Genomic DNA, 17,296 nt, shown 5'->3' with positions numbered 1-17,296 from the left:
GAGTAAGCGGTTGTATTACATTACTGTGCTATTGGTTTATCATGTAATAATCCGTACATTAAACTAAAGCAGACTATACAGGTGCATTTGGTGCTGAGGTGGTCAATATGATGGCTGAGGTTCTATATTCTGCATTAAGGAACCACATATCAAGCTTGTACAAAATAATTCCATCATTTTATGACCAGTGGCATTCTGGTCATTGTGGTTCATTCTGTACTATATCCACTTCCCCAGTTCTACAAGGTGTCCCACCTCATTCTTTTATGGTGGACTCCCATCCCAAATACCTCCCCACTTTCTGGTCCTCCAGCTTTCTGCCATGGCTGGTTGACCTCACATGAATTGGGTGGAGTGGCTCTTGTCGTTGCTTCTTCAGCAGAATCGGCCACAGAAAATCGCCGTGCAGCAAAGCGATGCAAGTCTATTTTTTCATCCGGCGGGTCCAATTTAAAAGAACGGGCGCCCAACGGATTCATTTATAGTGATGGGGTCCGCCAGGCACAGTTGGTGTCCGCTAATTTATCAATCCATGTGTCCATTGTTCTTGTCCCCTGACGGACACTGTGGCCTGATGTGGACATAGTGTCAGGAAGGCTGATGGGTCCACTTTTAACAAAGGTGACATTCATTTGAGATCAATGATGCTATTAATAAGAGATCCTAGGAGATAGATATATGGTGTGTGGTTACAATATTGGACTTCACATGTGCTATATTCTTTTTATCATTTATTTTTGGCTGTAAATCATGACTTATGTGAGATAGGAGAAGAGCAGAGTAGGTGGCCTAGAATCCTCTTATCTGCTATCGTGTTCTATGTAACATGTGTGGGTGGCTGGCTAAGAGATCCTATCCTGTCTTTGCTTATTTCAGGCCATTACTTGTCTCCGAGGAAAAGAGCCTGATAACACCGAACAGCAAGGTTATATGCAAGGACGACCAGGATGTCATTGTGAAAGGTACCGTAAATATATGGTGGCTTACACCATCCAATGCCAACAGCAAGACACATTATATTAGATATGTATATATATAGCGAAATGTCATATGTTTGTGTGTGTTGATTTAGATAGATAGATAGATAGATAGATAGATAGATAGATAGATAGATAGATAGATAGATAGATAGATAGATGGGTGGATGGATAGATAGATAGATAGATAGATAGATAGATAGATAGATAGATAGATAGATAGATAGATAGATAGATAGGAGATAGACAGATGGATAGAGATATAGTGAAATGTCAGTGTTAGCATTAATCAGCTGTGCGGGGTTCGTAGGATTTGTTGAAGTTTGGATGACAACAAAGTAATAGGAAGTAATAGAAGTAATGGCCCGCGGCCAGGGTTAGTGATATCAAATGATAAAATGGATATAAAACATTCAGGTGGTGGCCAGGTCTTGTGTAAGATCAATGTAAATAAAATCAGTCTCCTGAGATAAGTTTTCATTGCTTATCATGCCATTAGAGTAGATGAGGTTATTGCAGTGTGTATGTAATGTAATAAAATCCCATGTGATAAAACCTGCTGACAGACACCTATGGCACCGACTTATCTGCGGTGTTAACAAAGGTTTGGGCGTTTCATAATTCAACATGCTAGAGCTTTTTTTTTTTTATCTCTGACTACAGGTGAGTGAACCGGTTTGAATCGACTTGACCCGAATTTTTTGAAAAATTTTCTGTTCATCCAAACAAAAAAGTTTAGGGTTTTGTCACCTGTGAACTTATTGTACAATGGGGTCTCTCAAGATTCCAAAGTATAACAGATGGAAGACCATGGAGGTGTAAGAAATAATAGAGTTATACTCACCTTCCCTTCCCTGGGTCCTCTTCTGGCCTCTTCCTGTCTCCTGAGTGACGTCATGCCCTCCAAGGTCACCGCTGAGGCCTGTGACTGGGCCTCAGCTGTCATATGGGTCATGGTGGTGACTCCGGGTGACATCGCCCAAGGTGCTAGAAGAGGCCAGAAGACAACCTAGAAGAGGTAAGGGAAGGTGTACACAACTGCTTACTATTTTTTTACTCCCCTCTTCAGGCCCAACTGTATAATAATTTTACTTCCAGTTCTATGTGAACAAGTTTGGACTGAAACAAACCGTAGAGTCAATTCATCCAAACCTGAAAAGAAATGAGTTTCGCCCATCTCTATTACTGGCATCATCTGTTGGGGAACATTTAGGACGCACCCATACCTATAAGTTAGGCGGCCAGTGCTCCTGAAATCAGTAGGTTCTGGGTTTTCTGTTATGTATATGGGGTGCTTTATCCTACATAACCATATATGTCTTCATCTCTTCCTAAATATAAGCCCAGATCCATTTTCTGTACAGCAGCCATGCCTCAATACACTCCAGCTAGGGTACAAACACGGCTTTACGCCTCCTCCTGGCATCAGCTATAACATTAAATGGTATTTTGCAACAGTTTATATTAATAGGTAGATCTATTAGGATTAAGCTCTTGTCATGTATAGAAGGTGTCTTTGTTCTGCTTTGTTATCAGTTATAAAGGATTTTGGTCAATGCCAATCTTTTGTGTTTTATGGACTCCCGAGTGGTGGATATGAAATATTTGCTCTATATACAAGCGTACAGGCGACCTAGAGATAAATTCATGATTTGATACCTGTCAGTTTTGGACTTGGCAGGATAAACTTTGTCTCCACCACTTACATTTAGTTTTCTCTCTCCTTGGCCTCAGGGTGGTTGCAGCGCGAGGTGTGCGGAGAAGCCAGGCGGCCCTGGTCCAGGCTGAAGAAATACTGGTTTGTCCTGACTCCAGATTCCCTAGACTGCTACAATAGCAATGAGAAGCCTAACAAACGCTTGGGGAGCTTGGTGCTGACCAGCTTGTGTTCTGTTATGTGGCCATCTAAACAAACTTACAAGGAGACGGGTAAGTGGTGGCAGCCATCACGGTTCTTGGCATCTTGTCACTTATATGTCACTTATATACACAGAAGAAATATGGACCTATAGATTTAGTGCATCTTTAGACCTCATACTCCCGGCCACGTAACAGCTCCATAAGCTCCTTTTTCAATGCTTGGTACCTGCCCAATTCAGTTCAACTCATCACAACTTGGTTCGGGTACCATGTTTTTTGTCTTCCACTACAGAAAGTAGCCATTTTATTTAGGTGGCTTCATCTATAGGGACGACAAATCAGCTTGGCAGTGTTTGGGCATGTGGTTTTCTACCATTTCATCTCACTTGGTGCCTAGTCTAAAGCACATAGTAAAATAATACCAGGTACTTTCCAGGATTTTTTAGACACACAACATATGTTGGCCAGGTGAAATTATTTAGCATGACCAACCTGATTTTGGCAATCTAAAGCCTGACGTCCGTGAGCTGTTAATGAATATTTGCAATATATACCTGCTAGATTTTTATTGGTCAAAAAGGTGTATGGCCAGCTCTATGCCCTCAATAATCTCTCCAGACTATTGTGTCTATATAGGCGCCATGTGGCTGCTGTAAAGCACATTTCTAAATACTGTTAGCAGCCTCGGGAATGATAGCAGCCCCATAACTGTTCAAAAAATAGAGTAAAAACTCTTAAGCAGAAAGCGAAAACAGGTCAACTAAAGATATGTGTTTCATTATCTGGTTTTAAATAGTAAAATCTATAGGTGATATATTACTTGTAAAAATGTTTCTTTTGCTTCTGTTGCTTTACATTTTTATTCCCTGGGAGGGATCCTGATATAATAATTGGTATGGACTTGTTTCACGTCTTTGGTGGCTTTTGATCCTTCAGTCCACTAATGCTTGTTCTGCTTGTCCTCAGGGTACTGGAATGTAACTGTGTATGGGAGGAAGCATTGTTACCGCCTGTACACGGAACATCTCAATGAAGCCGTACATTGGGTGTGTGCCATCCAGAAAGTGATAGACAGCAAAGACCCAATGGAAACTCCCACACAGCTGCTTATTAAAGACATTGAAGTACGTAGACATGACTGCATCTTTCTATCTATCTATCTATCTATCTATCTATCTATCTATCTATCTATCTATCTGACCTTCCTGTAACCAATATGTGTTCACATTTAAGTTATTGTAGCTAGTATTGCTTTGTAGGAACAGAGACATTGGTTCACTGTGAGGCACCACGCCATTGGATCTCTTTTGGGGTCACAGGGTTACATCCCAATGTACAAATATCATAACCTGGGCATATCTCTGATTTTGGAAGGAGAGACCACAGCCAACATTACATTAAAATGAGTGGCTGTCCATGTTGTTGACGGCTACACTATTTCCCCTGCTCATTATCAGTTCTCATCTCTGGCTCATAAATGGGATTCAAAAGCAATGTTCCTCCTCCACATCCGGTCATAACTTGAGGGGTGAAGTTGAGTGCTTGAGCCCAGAAACCCTAGGGGGGCCCATAAACATTGAGCTAATTTTAGGAGTTGCAATACGGTTGGTATTAACTCCTTTGATCTCCTTTCTGATTTCCTTTGATAGCTGGCATTGTAAATTTATTACCCCTTCCCTCTGGTTTCACCGGAGTGAGAAGATTTATGATACACAGCTTTCCACTGTCATGGATAGGATGCAGCTGACAGTCACGAGGAGAAGTTGGGCAGAGGGAGTCAAGCTGAACGTTTGCACCAAGTCCTGCAAACCATTAGTTATGCTGATGATGCTTCCCTCTTATCTTATCCATATGCCCTGGTAGTTGTCCAACCACTAGTAATAGCTCCTTTAGGGGTTGACACTCAGATTTCTCAGAGTCTTGAAAGGCAGCAACACTTTCTGCCATTGGCAGCGTAGAGGAAGCACAAGTGCAAAGTTGGGTAAATTTCTCATTCAGGACTAGAAAAGAGGAAACAGTATAAGAAGACGTCCAGTCCATTGCATATTCTTTTGTTTCGACAATTCGTATTCCCTAAATTCTGAGTTAAACAGAAGCATCTTCAGACTTTTCTCTGTTGTAATATGTTCCGCAAAACACCACACTCCCTCAAAGTATGACAGAATCTCAGCTATTTTATACATACATATACATATAAGCTCTCGGAAACAGGATGTCGAGAGAAATCTGAAGCTAATTTTGAGTTTTGTAAGAAGGAAGTTTCATGGTGTTACATATGTTCTGTGTGTTCTGCAACCCTAGCGGATAACCACTATTGTGTCAGTGCCATGGGAAAGAAATCTTACAGCTTGTTCCTTTTCCTTCTGCTTCTTTTTTCAGGAGAATCATTGCAATCAAGAAACCGTGGAAGAAATCTACAAACGGAACCCCATTCTACGGCACACAAAGAACCCCCTCTACGCTCCGCTTCTACCCTTCCCCTACGGATCTGACGATCATTCCCGTAAGTGTTGTGAAACAGTAAAGCCAAAACCTAACCTCAGTGGTGGGCTTTTATGAAGGCTGCTGAACGGAAAGTTCTGGTGTGGTCAACATCCATATATCAGATCTATTGGAATATCCTACTACGGTAGAAAGGAGACGGGGGATGAAACATCTAGTTGCTAAACAGTCCTTCCAATACTTTACGTTGCATTTGATAACAATCCATTACATATTTCAGGACAGTACAAATCACTGCAAACTATCCTTACGATATTCGGATCCAGGGGCGTAACTTGAGGGGTGCAGAGGGTGCAATTGCACCTAGACCCAGGAGCCTTAGGGGTCCATAAGTACTGGCCTAACCTAAATGGTTTACACTGGTCTTATCTACCACTGGGTCCATAAGTCACCCTTACCATACAAAGCTGATTAAACTTTCTGATCACTGGCACTTTGTGCACTAGAAATTCATTATCCCTGTCCTCTGGTGAACTGGATTGAGAAGATTTGTGATACTTAGCCTTACACTGTCAAGAAAGAGAAAATTAACCTTTTCATTGCAAATGGAGCAACTGGTCAGAGTATAGTTGGACGGATTCTGGGGGGGAGTTGGTAGCAAAATAGGGAAGAAAATTGCTTTTGGGAGGGCCAAGCTGGACTTTTGCCCCAGGGCCTTTAAGTCTCTAGTTACGTCACTGTTCAGATCCATCACCTTGCCTAGTGTTTCAAGCCAGAGTTTAGAAATTTGGGAAGAAGTGGCAAATTGATTCCTATTTTAGATCCTGATGTTATAAAATTTTGAGTCCAAGTCCTTTGGAACCACTAAGACTATTCCAGACTATTGGAACCCGTGGCTTATCTTCCCCATAGAAGGGCAGATATGGTAACATTTACCATACCACCAGTCTTGCTCCCACCATGCACAATAGACTGTCCAATCAATTTTCCGAATTTTAGAACTTCTGAGGTCACAAATTTTGTAAGTCTTCTCCTGATATGGTCCATATAATGGCTAATATATCATATGTACCAATATGTCATGGGTTGGGGTATGTATGTGAATCAACTGGTTTAATGTTACATCAAAATTTACCTAGAAATTTTTGCTCTATACTATCAGCCAAAAAGAGGAATGAAGCTATATGAAGCTGCTCCTATACATTATATTTCTGATGAGTTCCTCCTTCGTGCTGCTTTCAAATATGTAGTCATGGAGTATGGACAGTAATTTTCTGAGCAATAACTTATGGACAGATACTTGGGGTGTTTCCATCATGAAGCAACTCTATTGTAGCAGTCTGCAAAACTCCCTATTCATTCCTGCTTCAGCTTTGACCACATCTGTAGGCTCTATGACAGTAGAGAGCACAATCTTCTGCCCATATAAAGGTCATTGTAAAGTTGTTTCTTTCATGGAGTGCCAAAAATGTCTTTTTTTATTGCGCTATTGTTTCAATGTATCTTTATTATTAGACACATTAGATTAATATTGGACAAATCCACCAATATTCAGCAGGACAAGCTAATGCAAGTGGTAAGCTTCCTGACTGTCACTCGATGGAGAGGGGGAGAAGGATTAGGGAATTGGATTTTAATATGACCAGTGGTTTTATTTTCAGGATAAACGTGAATTACAGGAATCACTCCTCATTCCACATTCAGAACACATGCAGACTTGGCCAGGCAGAGCATGCATGTGTATATGTAGGGTTTGGGGTTCAGGAGATATATCAATGAGCAGAATAAGTGTTTGGCTGACCTCTCTCTAGTGTACATGGTCAGCCCTATCATATTTGACTCTGTTAGGTCCTTACATAGCTCATTTCAGTATAACCAAAGAAATGTCCCCATTTTATGGTGGTTGCTGGGACAAGCAAGCTGTTACTTATTTGTTCCTTGTGACCAAGCACGCATACAGAACTGCCAATATATAGAAAAGTTTACTTTATGGCTTAGCAACATCTTTGCCAATCGAAGCCTAGAGAGAAAAATAGGCACAAAAACCTTTCTTTGTGGGGCAACATGGTGGCTGCGCAGGAGTCCTGGGTTCGAATCCTACCAAGGACAAAACATCTGCAAGGAGTTTGAATGTTCTCCCTGTGTTTGCGTGGATTTCCTCCCGTACTCCAAACACATACTGATAGGGAAAAATGTACATTTTGAGCTCTATAGTTTCTTTGTAGTAGTTGGTGGGGGTCAGAACAACAAAACCTTTAAAGCACAATTAGACACAAGCTACTATGATGCCGAATAAGATCCAACGCACATCTGCGATGACCGAAATATTACTGGTAATCTATGGTTTGATCATATGCAAAATGATCATTTACCGCAAATGTTGCTGTCACTTCGGGGATTCCCACTCCAGCAAATAAGGAAATCATTGTGTTCTCATGAGGACCCCAGACGCCAGGGAGTTTGGAAATGTCTTAGTCATTCTCTGTCCTTTGATCCCTTGTCTCCTTTCCCTCCCTCTAGTCTGGCAGACAGAGCCGCACAAACGGCCCATATTAAATATTAAAATGAAAGCCTCTGGTTACGCTTCTTATCTCATTTTATTTTTACCACATTTGTGCTGTCTCTTCTGGGAAACTGATCTTTGACTTTGCTGATTTTTTCTATCCAACATTGTGCAAAGGCATAATGTCATATTAAAGGGGTCAGTTCCATCAGGACCTCTCTGGTCTATAGGCCCTAGTAGTGTATATGGACATCATAGGTTGGGGCTCCTTCCTATCTCATGTGTTCTTGTTCTGCTGTTCATATGAATGGCTCTGACATAATGAAGCATGCCATCCTCTAGGCCAGCGGTAGGCGACCTTCAGCACTCACTCCAGTTATAAAAGAACTCCCAGCAGTGGCGCACCTAGGAATGGTGGGGCCCAAGGCAAACATTTGATATGGGCACCCCTGCCCCCAGATTGAACCCCCTCCAAAGACCCCGATCAAGTGCCCCCCCCCCCATTCCTGCACACACTATTATGCCCCATAGCGGCCCTGCACACAATATTATGCCTAAAGTATTATGCCCCATAGTCGCCACTGTACAAAGTATTATGCCCCATAGTCACCGCTGCACAAAGTATTATGCCCCATAGTCGCTCCCGCACACAGTATTATGCCTCATTGTGGACCACTCATGAACAATTATTATACTCTGGAGTCTTTCCAGACCCCAGAGTATATTAATCAGAGACCCAGGGTAGGATACAAACATAAAAAAACACTGTTACTTACCTCTCCTGGGCTTCAGCGCACTCCCTGCTGTCAGCCATCTTCAAAGATAGAGGGGACGTCAAACAAGCCAGGCTTGCATCCTGATGCATAAGGATGCAAAGCCCGGCCCACATGACGTCTGGAACTTCACCAAGCAGGCCCAGAGCTTTCCAAAGCCCAGGAGAGGTAAGTAACAGTGTTTTTTTTATGTTCCCTTACCTCTCTTTGTCCTCCGCCCATTATACTCAGGGTTCGGAAAAGACCCCAGAGTATAATGATAGTAGTGTTTGTGGGGTTCACAGGTCCACAACCTCACTTACCAATCCCGGCTCCTGCTCACAGTCACTTCTGTAGAAGGGGACGATGAACAGGAGTGAGGATCAGTAAGTAAATAGGGCCTGTTACCGGCTGGAGCTACCGCTGCTACCCCGATAGTTACGCCCCGAGTCCCAGTAGGCATTCTTGCTGTACTGTTCTTGAAACTCCCATAGAAGTGAAGCATGTTGGGAGTTGTAGTTTCACAGGAGCTGGAGTACCAAAGATTGCTGACCCCTGCCCTAGGCTATTTGAAAGAACTATAAGGCTAAGCAGCCAAAATGCTTGCATTTTTCACAGATTTCCACTGCATATTGCACTTTTTCAGTATGAGGGAAATCACAGCACTTTTGCAGTAAGATAAGACAATCCTTTAATAAAGACTAACAGTAAAGACTAACATGATTTTATTTTTTCTTGAAGAGTTTGGAGAAGAATTGTGGGAGCAATTATCTGTCTCCTGCCAGATTCATGTATAACGAATGGTTAATAAGCTCTTTTCCTTTCATGTATTTCATTTCGGCGTGCCTTTTTTTTTTTTTTACAAATGCAAATGCTTTATAATTATCCGTATTTCATGTTTAGACTGGCGCAGATCACATATCGGCTTTATCCTTTCATGTGTTTCCTGCTTCAAATCATAACCTGCGTTTTTCTGCTTATTTCAGCCCATAATGTCAAAGGTTACACCGCTCTGCGAGACGAAGCCGTGAAAATATTTAACTCCCTGCAGCAAATGGAGAGTGAACGAGACCCCGTGCCGCTAATGCAGGGGGTTCTCCAAACCTGCCTAGACCTACGGCCTCTTCGAGATGAGGTTTACTGCCAGGTTATGAAGCAAACCACAGACCCGCCAGAGCCCGGGAGTGTATCTGACCTCCGATATTGGCAGCTGCTTACTTGCATGAGTTGCACTTACCTGCCCAGTCCTGCTGTCCTTCGCTTCCTGCAATTTCACTTGCACAGGTAAATTAGTAGTAAATTATAAGCTAGCAAGGTGACCTTGGCCTGTTACATGGAATTAGTGCTTGTGATCTTCCATATTATGTCTTAATGACAAATAGGGTGAATCATCTCTCTTATATGGCACCCCTCCCCGGCTCTCTGTACACAAATGGGGTGACTAAGAAGCCTCGTATGTTAATTTCATGCTGATCACGAGCTGACCATTACATTACAAAACCAAATGTATGAGACTCCTGGGATGGATTGCATTTTTTAAGGGGCTCCTGGTGATCATCGAATTCCACAATAAAACATGTGCATTGGTTTTCCCACCTTACTGACCCTTCTCACATTGTCAACAATGACCTCTATGATATCATCTGTTTAGAATGTGCCTTCTGCAGTTTATATCTTTCATATATCTATTTTTATATATTTTATGCCCTCTTTACAGTCTCACTCTCTCTACTCATCAATACATAACACATAATTCTTTGTGACCCAGGACTTTTATTGTACATTATTGTGCTTCCTGGTGTCCGGGTTACACTAACGTCAACGCTTCCATTGGTAGATCTATCAGATTAGATAGGAAGAAAATTCTTCCTATCAAAATGGTGGACATGGGGGTCTTTTCAGATCCAGCAGGATATGGATGGATAGGGCCCCATACCTCATGACACCAATCCCATCCACCTATGTATGCCAGTGAAGTGAGTTGTAGTCTCAGTTGTGCACTATGCAGACACCAGGAGCTTCCAAAGAAGAATAAGGCCCAATGCTCCAATGGGTGATAGTAATTCATTGTCAGTAGAAAGGAATGTTTGATAGACCGGATACAGTAACCTTTCTAATATCTTATTCTACTCTTTCTAGAATGAAAAGCCTTTACCCCAGTACAGAAATCGAGAAGTACGCTGACTTCATCCTATCATCTCTGGATAAGACTAAACAACGGGAGTACGTACCATCCTACGAGGAGATCTCGGTGCTCATTCATAGGCAGGAGCTGATATGCACCGTGCACTACCCGGGATCTGGTGTCTGTAAAGTTCCAATTACTTCTCATACTACAGCCGGAGAGGTGAGATATTCCTGTTAATCCAAGCCACTTCTTACCTTAAGATGAACTGTATGTTTATTTGAGGTGGCATGGTGGCTCAGGGGTTAGCCTTGCAGCGCTGGAGTCCTGGGTTTGAATCCAACCAAGGACAACATCTGCAAGGAGTTTGTATGTTCTCCCCGTGTTTGCATGGGTTTCCTACAGTCTTAGTCACATATTTGTAACTAGCATGTACTATTTGACAGAGCCAGGGAATAAATGGTTACACGTCACCCAGGAGTTATGGGCAGAGACATGAATTGTGCCTTTTTGTCCCCCTATTGGCCAACTATACACCTGGAACAACTGGTTTGGATGCAGCCAGAGATACGGATCCATGAATCAAACTTGCAGGAAACTGTTTTGATCTTGTTAGATCTCCTCAGTGCAAGGTATGGGTCGATGGAATCACTCTGATGTTACTAAATCTCCATAAACACCTGGAATCCTCATACTGATCCCAGCTTATATTAACTTTAGCTTTACACTGTCTACCAATAAGTATTTGGACACCCATGCAAATGAAGATATCTGTGGTTGTGATGTACGTCATACCTTCCGCCGTTAAATAGGACACAGCATTGGTATTAGTTGCATGCAAGATGCTAAACTGCAGAGTTGTCCGATTTTGAGAAAGGGTTAATTGTCGGGTACCACAGAAATGGTCGATCTTCAAAGGACATAGCAAGCGAACTGAATTACCCAAAATCGACAGTGGCCTATGTGATTACGAAGTGGAAGGTGAACGGTGATTGTTGGTATGTGCCCCGAGTCGGCAGATCCCCGAAACTGGGATATAGAGACCGACGAGTGCCGGCCCAAGAAACTGTACCCAACCAATGGCTCACATACACCAGGAGTTTCACCAGGCATCCGGGAGTATTGTGTCCATCAATACCATCCATAAGGAAGTATCTGCTGGGGTCTACCAACTATTCAATATGAAGAAATGTTGTTTTTCTATTCTACCGCAGGTGTCTAAATACTTATTGGTAGACAGTGTATAATAGTGGTGTCTTCTTATGTTGTAGAGAGGCCTTTGTCCCCCTTGAGGCTCTAGGACCCAGTAGTGATTCCTACTTGAGCACCATAAGCTTCCTCTACAACCTACAATTCAGAGTGCCTTATTTATGTACAGCCATTGCCCAACCTCAGCTGTAATCCCAAATTAAAAGCCTCTACTGTTGTCTAAATACTTTCATTTTATATCACCCTTATACGAAAAAAATCATTATTTCTACATATAAAAAATGCAAGATAAGCAAAACGTGTAGCCTATTATATGATGGTGTGGTTGAGCGTTATCCTTGGTACTTGACCACGATCTAATTCTTGTCTTTTGCGTTTTGTCTTTGTTATTTTAGTGAGTTATCAGTTTGGGTTTTTGTCTGTCTGTACTGTATTTATTTAGTGACAGTCTTTGTTTCAGGAAGACTGCGGGCTAGACATTGGCTTCTTACATTCAATGACTCATTGTAATGAAAACTTCTCCATTTTATCTCCTAAAACAGTTGGTGGAAGAGCTGATCACAAAGCTGAAGCTGACTTGCAGTCGAAACGTATTTGCCCTCTTTGAGCAGAACAACCATTATGAGCAGGTTCTGTCCAAGGCCACTATAGTTGCCGATGTCCTCACCAGGTTTGAAAAGTAAATAGTGTTTTACTATTGGGTTTTGAGGGGGAGGGGGCCCAGTTGGTTGGACCTAATAATGTGTGTGTAGTAGTTGAAAGTATACCAGGGTCCATCAGAGTACCAGAGAATCCTCTGGTGGGCCCAGAGTCTAGCACAATTATGGTCCTTCAGAAGACATCCAAAATGGAAGGGTATTATGGTCAATTTACTAAGGGATGTTAGACAGTGGTCCCCAATGTGGGCCCAAAGAACCCCAGTCTGACACTGCTAGGGTCAGTGCCAGTGCTAATTCGACTGACAGCTAGACATCTCCATATACAAGCAGGGTCACGCATGTGTGCATAAGTTCTGAATGGGGAAGGAACCCCCTAGCATTAGCCATTCTCGCAAACAACAAGAAGATCAGGCATGTTAAAATCCAATTGCTCACCCCTTATCTCCCTCAACATCTGCCCCTAGGGGCTATCATGGTTTGGGACCCTGAAACACATGAGATGGTTGGCCAATCCTGCTGAATGTGTATGGCCAGCATTAGTACATGTATTAGAGAAAAAATAACCAGATTTGTTCTCCCTTTATTGTTTTTGGTCATTCTTATTGTTTGTTTTTTTACATTTTAGCTTTACCTGTAAAGAGAAGGGGTTTGAAACACGATGGAGGTTGTACTTCAAGCTTTACTGTTTCCTTGACACAGAAGATGTCCAGAAAGATAGCTTAGAATATTCTTTCCTTTTTGAGCAGGTATGTAACGTGTCTTCTGACCATACTAGGCTTCCTTTTCTCAGGCCAGATCCATATTCACTCCTGTGGTCAATTCCTATAAAATTCTTTGAAAAAACTAGGACACTATATGGTAAATTGAGATTGGACATAATGGAGACACCATGTTCCAGAAGACAATTTACCGTCTACTATTTTACTAGGAATTGATGTCACAAGACATAATTTGATTTGATGGCTTTATGAGACCTCTGGATGTTCTACAAAACAACATTTTAGATGGGTGCACATACAGGGGGTGGATTTATCTAGACAGTGGACCTGAGGTCTGTCGTATCTACAGTCACTTTCCTGTACACAATCTATGGTTCTCTGAGCTTTCAGACTAGAGCGGTACTGACTGTGGCATAGAGACTACTGATAAGGAGGCTAGAAGATTGTCTGTCCACGTGATAACGTTTTCTTACCAATCTCTAGGGCTTTACTCACATATTCATAATCTCTATTATGGTCACACACCTAAACTTTATTGAGGCTTCTGACCCAAAACAACAGCATCATAGGGGATCTAAGGTGGTGTTTCTTCTGGTCAATAGACGCATGCTTGGGCCTAGACTTGTGAGCAAAATATGGCTGACATGAATAAGTCCTCGTTCTATAAACCTTCCCAAATGTGTCCATACAGATTTCTCTAACCCTCTAAAGACTGAATCCAGTTTAGATTTGGATTTCATTTCCTCTATTCCCCTTGTCTTGTAGGCCCATGAAGCTGTAATCCAAGGCTATCTTCCAACAAATGAGGAAACGTTGCAGTCATTGGCAGCCCTTCGTCTACAGTTCCTTAATGGTGACTTTTCCCCAAATGCACCTTTCCCTCGGTTAGAGGAGCTGTTCCCCATCTACATCCTTCACTCTCGGGTGTTGGCGTCTAGTAAAACGCACATTACATCAAAGCCTTCTTGTCCCAGCCTTCACAAAGGTCTTTTCTCAGGAGCTCTTCCGAATGGATTGTGGAACAATTCTTTAGTTAAACAGAAGGCTGAAGAAAGTCAGAAGTATAAGGGCCGCATGAAAGAGGAAGGGGCCAATATGATGTCTGCTATTGTAGACAAATGGAAAGCTCTACAGAGCATTGATAGAACTGAAGTCATGGCCTCCTATCTGTCCATAGTTAAACAATGGTCTGGTTACGGATCCACATTATTTGACATAGACTTTTATATGGTAAGTTTTTATAAAAACAATTATTTAGAAATGCTCCTAGAGCTTCCTATATTCTGGGAAATTTTGGTTGTGGTTTATAGATGCTTTTTTTTTTCTTTTTATACTTATTTTGAAACAGCTATTCCTTCCTACCTCCATTACACATGCACTCATTGGGAAAGTGGGCCCATTGAAATTAGTGGGTTGGCTACCATCTCTTGTGTATGGCCATCTTTCCAAGGGGTGTCATGTGATCTCGTAGTATATCCTGTATAGTGACTAACCACGTCTATATCTTTCCTGCAGAGTTCTGTTGGGAGTTTTTCGCAGCGGCTGTGGTTGGGCATCAACGCCACCTCTATTAGCCTCTACAAGCAGGGGGAAGTGGACGCCTTTGAAAACGTTCAGTATAGTCAGATAACATCCTTTGGCGTTTCGGACAATTCCACTTTTAAAGTGTCCGTGGGGGAAAAAGAAATGATCTTCGAAACTTCCAAGGTGAGCCTTATAGTTAACCCTATCCCTGCTCCTCTGTCTTTGTATACCTGCCACAATATATGTACCCTCATGTGGTACAGTGTGGCACCGGGCTCCACATGTCAATGTATGTGGATCTCTGCTGCAATCTCTTTAATGAGACTATGCAATACCAGATACAGCCCATGGGAGGTGCTATTTCTAGAGAGAAAAGATCTCCTTATCTTGAAGGTTACCCCTTTAAGAGCTGATGAATGTATAGAAGAATATACTGGAGTAAAATATGATGAAACTGGGCTATGGTAGCTAATGATTACAAGTGATGTACTGTAATGAGTTAATCTTTACAATGGATCTTGTTACACATTTTAATGGGTAATACAATACTCACAATCTGTCACCTATGGATATTACTCATTACAGCTTCTGTCACCTAGTTTTCCTTGAGAGTTCATAGGATATCATAAATGGCCTAATGTTTCCAGAAATTAGCCGTACGCTTAAAGGGGTTGTCCAGGAGTTACAGATCCCTGGCAGGAAGCCAATCAATGGCCCTAGCAGTCACAGGGAAGGACACAGGACATCCCATATCCTTTCCTGTCACCACTGAGGACAATCATTGGCTTCAATGGTCACGTACAACAAGGACTTCTGCTGGAAAAAGCTCCCTGGCGCCGATGGACACCTGTTTTTTGGGGGGTTTCACCTTACCTAGCCTCCTGGCAGAGATCTGTAATTCCTGGACAACCCTTTTAAGGAGGACTTTTCACTACCTCCACCTCTAATGTATTCTTTAATAGACTCCACTGATTCCTGCGCACAAATTTTTCTCTATATCCCTCCACTCCCTCACAATTTTTCCAAGCAATCGGTGTATTTATTTTGCTGCTTGATATGTTATGTAGACTCCCTAATGTGAAGTGGGTGGTATGAGCCTGGAGCAGACAATGGGAGGGGGAAGTGTGTGATTCTGAGCTCCTACACTGGCTGCCTCTGATTGGAGCTCTGAGTGACCCCCCCCCCTTCCCGCCTGCTCCTGACTGACATCACCCACTTGACATTAGAGAGCCTAGTCAGGATATAATGCATAAAAACTAAGTACACTGACTGCTTGGGAACCATGGGGGTAAAGAAAAATTACAGTGACACAAGAAGGGAGGGGTACCTATTATAGAATGCAGAGAATTTGAGGAAGTGATGAAAGGTCCTCTTTAAAGCATACCTGCATACCTCCCAACTTTTGAAGAACTGAAAGAGGGACAAAATGTGCGGCGCGCGTAATTTAGCCCCGCCCACTTGTGTTGACTCTGCCCACTCGTTAATTTTTCATGTGCCCGCACACAGTATAATCCTCCTACAGTCACCCGTAAATTATATGTCCCCCCTCTAATTCTCCCCCAGTTTCATATACACCCTTCATCTGCCCCCAGTTTCATGTCCCCCTTCCATCTCTGTCCCCAGTGTCATGCCATCCTCTCCATCTCTGCCCCCAGTGTCATGCCGTCCTCTCCATCTCTGCCCCCAGTGTCATGCCGTCCTCTCCATCTCTGTCCCCAGTGTCATGCCATCCTCTCCATCTCTGCCCCCAGTGTCATGCCGTCCTCTCCATCTCTGCCCCCAGTGTCATGCCGTCCTCTCCATCTCTGCCCCCAGTGTCATGCCGTCCTCTCCATCTCTGCCCCCAGTGTCATGCCATCCTCTCCATCTCTGTCCCCAGTGTCATGCCGTCCCCTCCATCTCTGCTCCCAGATTCATGTCCTCTCCATCTCTGTCCCCAGTGTCATGCCGTGCTCTCCATCTCTGCCCCCAGTGTCATGCCATCCTCTCCTTCATCTGCCCCCAGTTTCACGTTCCACCTCCACATTAAACTTACCTTCTCCTCCGCTCCCTCGCCGCGCGCCTCTCTCGCTGACACATATGTGGCTGAAGCGAGGAGCTGACCTGTGTCAGCTCCTTGCTTCCCCGCTGCCGCCGGTCTCGCTGACACATATGCGGCTGAAGCTGTCAGCTCCTTGCTTCAGCTGCATATGTGTCAGCGAGACCGGCGGCAGCGGCGAAGCGAGGAGCTGACACAGGTCAGCTCCTCGCTTTAGCCGCATATGTGTCAGGGAGACCGGCGGCAGCGGCAAAGCGAGGAGCTGACACAGGTCAGCTCCTCGCTTCAGCCGCATATGTGTCAGGGAGAGAGACACGCAGCGGCGAAGCGAGGAGCTGAACTGTATCAGCTCCTTGCTTCAGCCGCATATGTATTCAACTCAGATCTGCGTCCTCTGGACGCAGATCTGAGTTGAAATCGGGACATACCTCCCTCCAACCGGGACCGCGGGACATGTCACCCAAATCGTGACTGTCCCGCGGAAATCG

General features: G+C 43.3%; 2 protein-coding genes across 2 annotated transcripts in view; one reads left to right on the top strand and one right to left on the bottom strand.

Moving 5' to 3' along the window:
- TUBG1 (tubulin gamma 1) overlaps window positions 1-17,296 on the bottom strand; it is a 549,244-nt gene that overhangs the window by 505,141 nt on the left and 26,807 nt on the right. The window lies entirely within an intron of this gene.
- PLEKHH3 (pleckstrin homology, MyTH4 and FERM domain containing H3) overlaps window positions 1-17,296 on the top strand; it is a 49,482-nt gene that overhangs the window by 30,722 nt on the left and 1,464 nt on the right. Inside the window, exons 3-12 of the mRNA XM_075277376.1 lie at window positions 877-962; window positions 2,712-2,906; window positions 3,804-3,961; window positions 5,217-5,340; window positions 9,521-9,818; window positions 10,674-10,881; window positions 12,411-12,547; window positions 13,153-13,273; window positions 14,012-14,476; window positions 14,762-14,953. Of these exons, the coding sequence (XP_075133477.1) occupies window positions 877-962; window positions 2,712-2,906; window positions 3,804-3,961; window positions 5,217-5,340; window positions 9,521-9,818; window positions 10,674-10,881; window positions 12,411-12,547; window positions 13,153-13,273; window positions 14,012-14,476; window positions 14,762-14,953 (1,984 nt within the window). The remainder of the gene's footprint in view (window positions 1-876; window positions 963-2,711; window positions 2,907-3,803; window positions 3,962-5,216; window positions 5,341-9,520; window positions 9,819-10,673; window positions 10,882-12,410; window positions 12,548-13,152; window positions 13,274-14,011; window positions 14,477-14,761; window positions 14,954-17,296) is intronic.

Source organism: Leptodactylus fuscus, chromosome 6 (genome assembly GCF_031893055.1).
Source record: "Leptodactylus fuscus isolate aLepFus1 chromosome 6, aLepFus1.hap2, whole genome shotgun sequence".
Taxonomy (NCBI): domain Eukaryota; kingdom Metazoa; phylum Chordata; class Amphibia; order Anura; family Leptodactylidae; genus Leptodactylus; species Leptodactylus fuscus.
The sequence above is the reverse complement of the archived record's forward strand: the minus strand, read 5'-3'. Positions and strand labels throughout refer to the sequence as shown.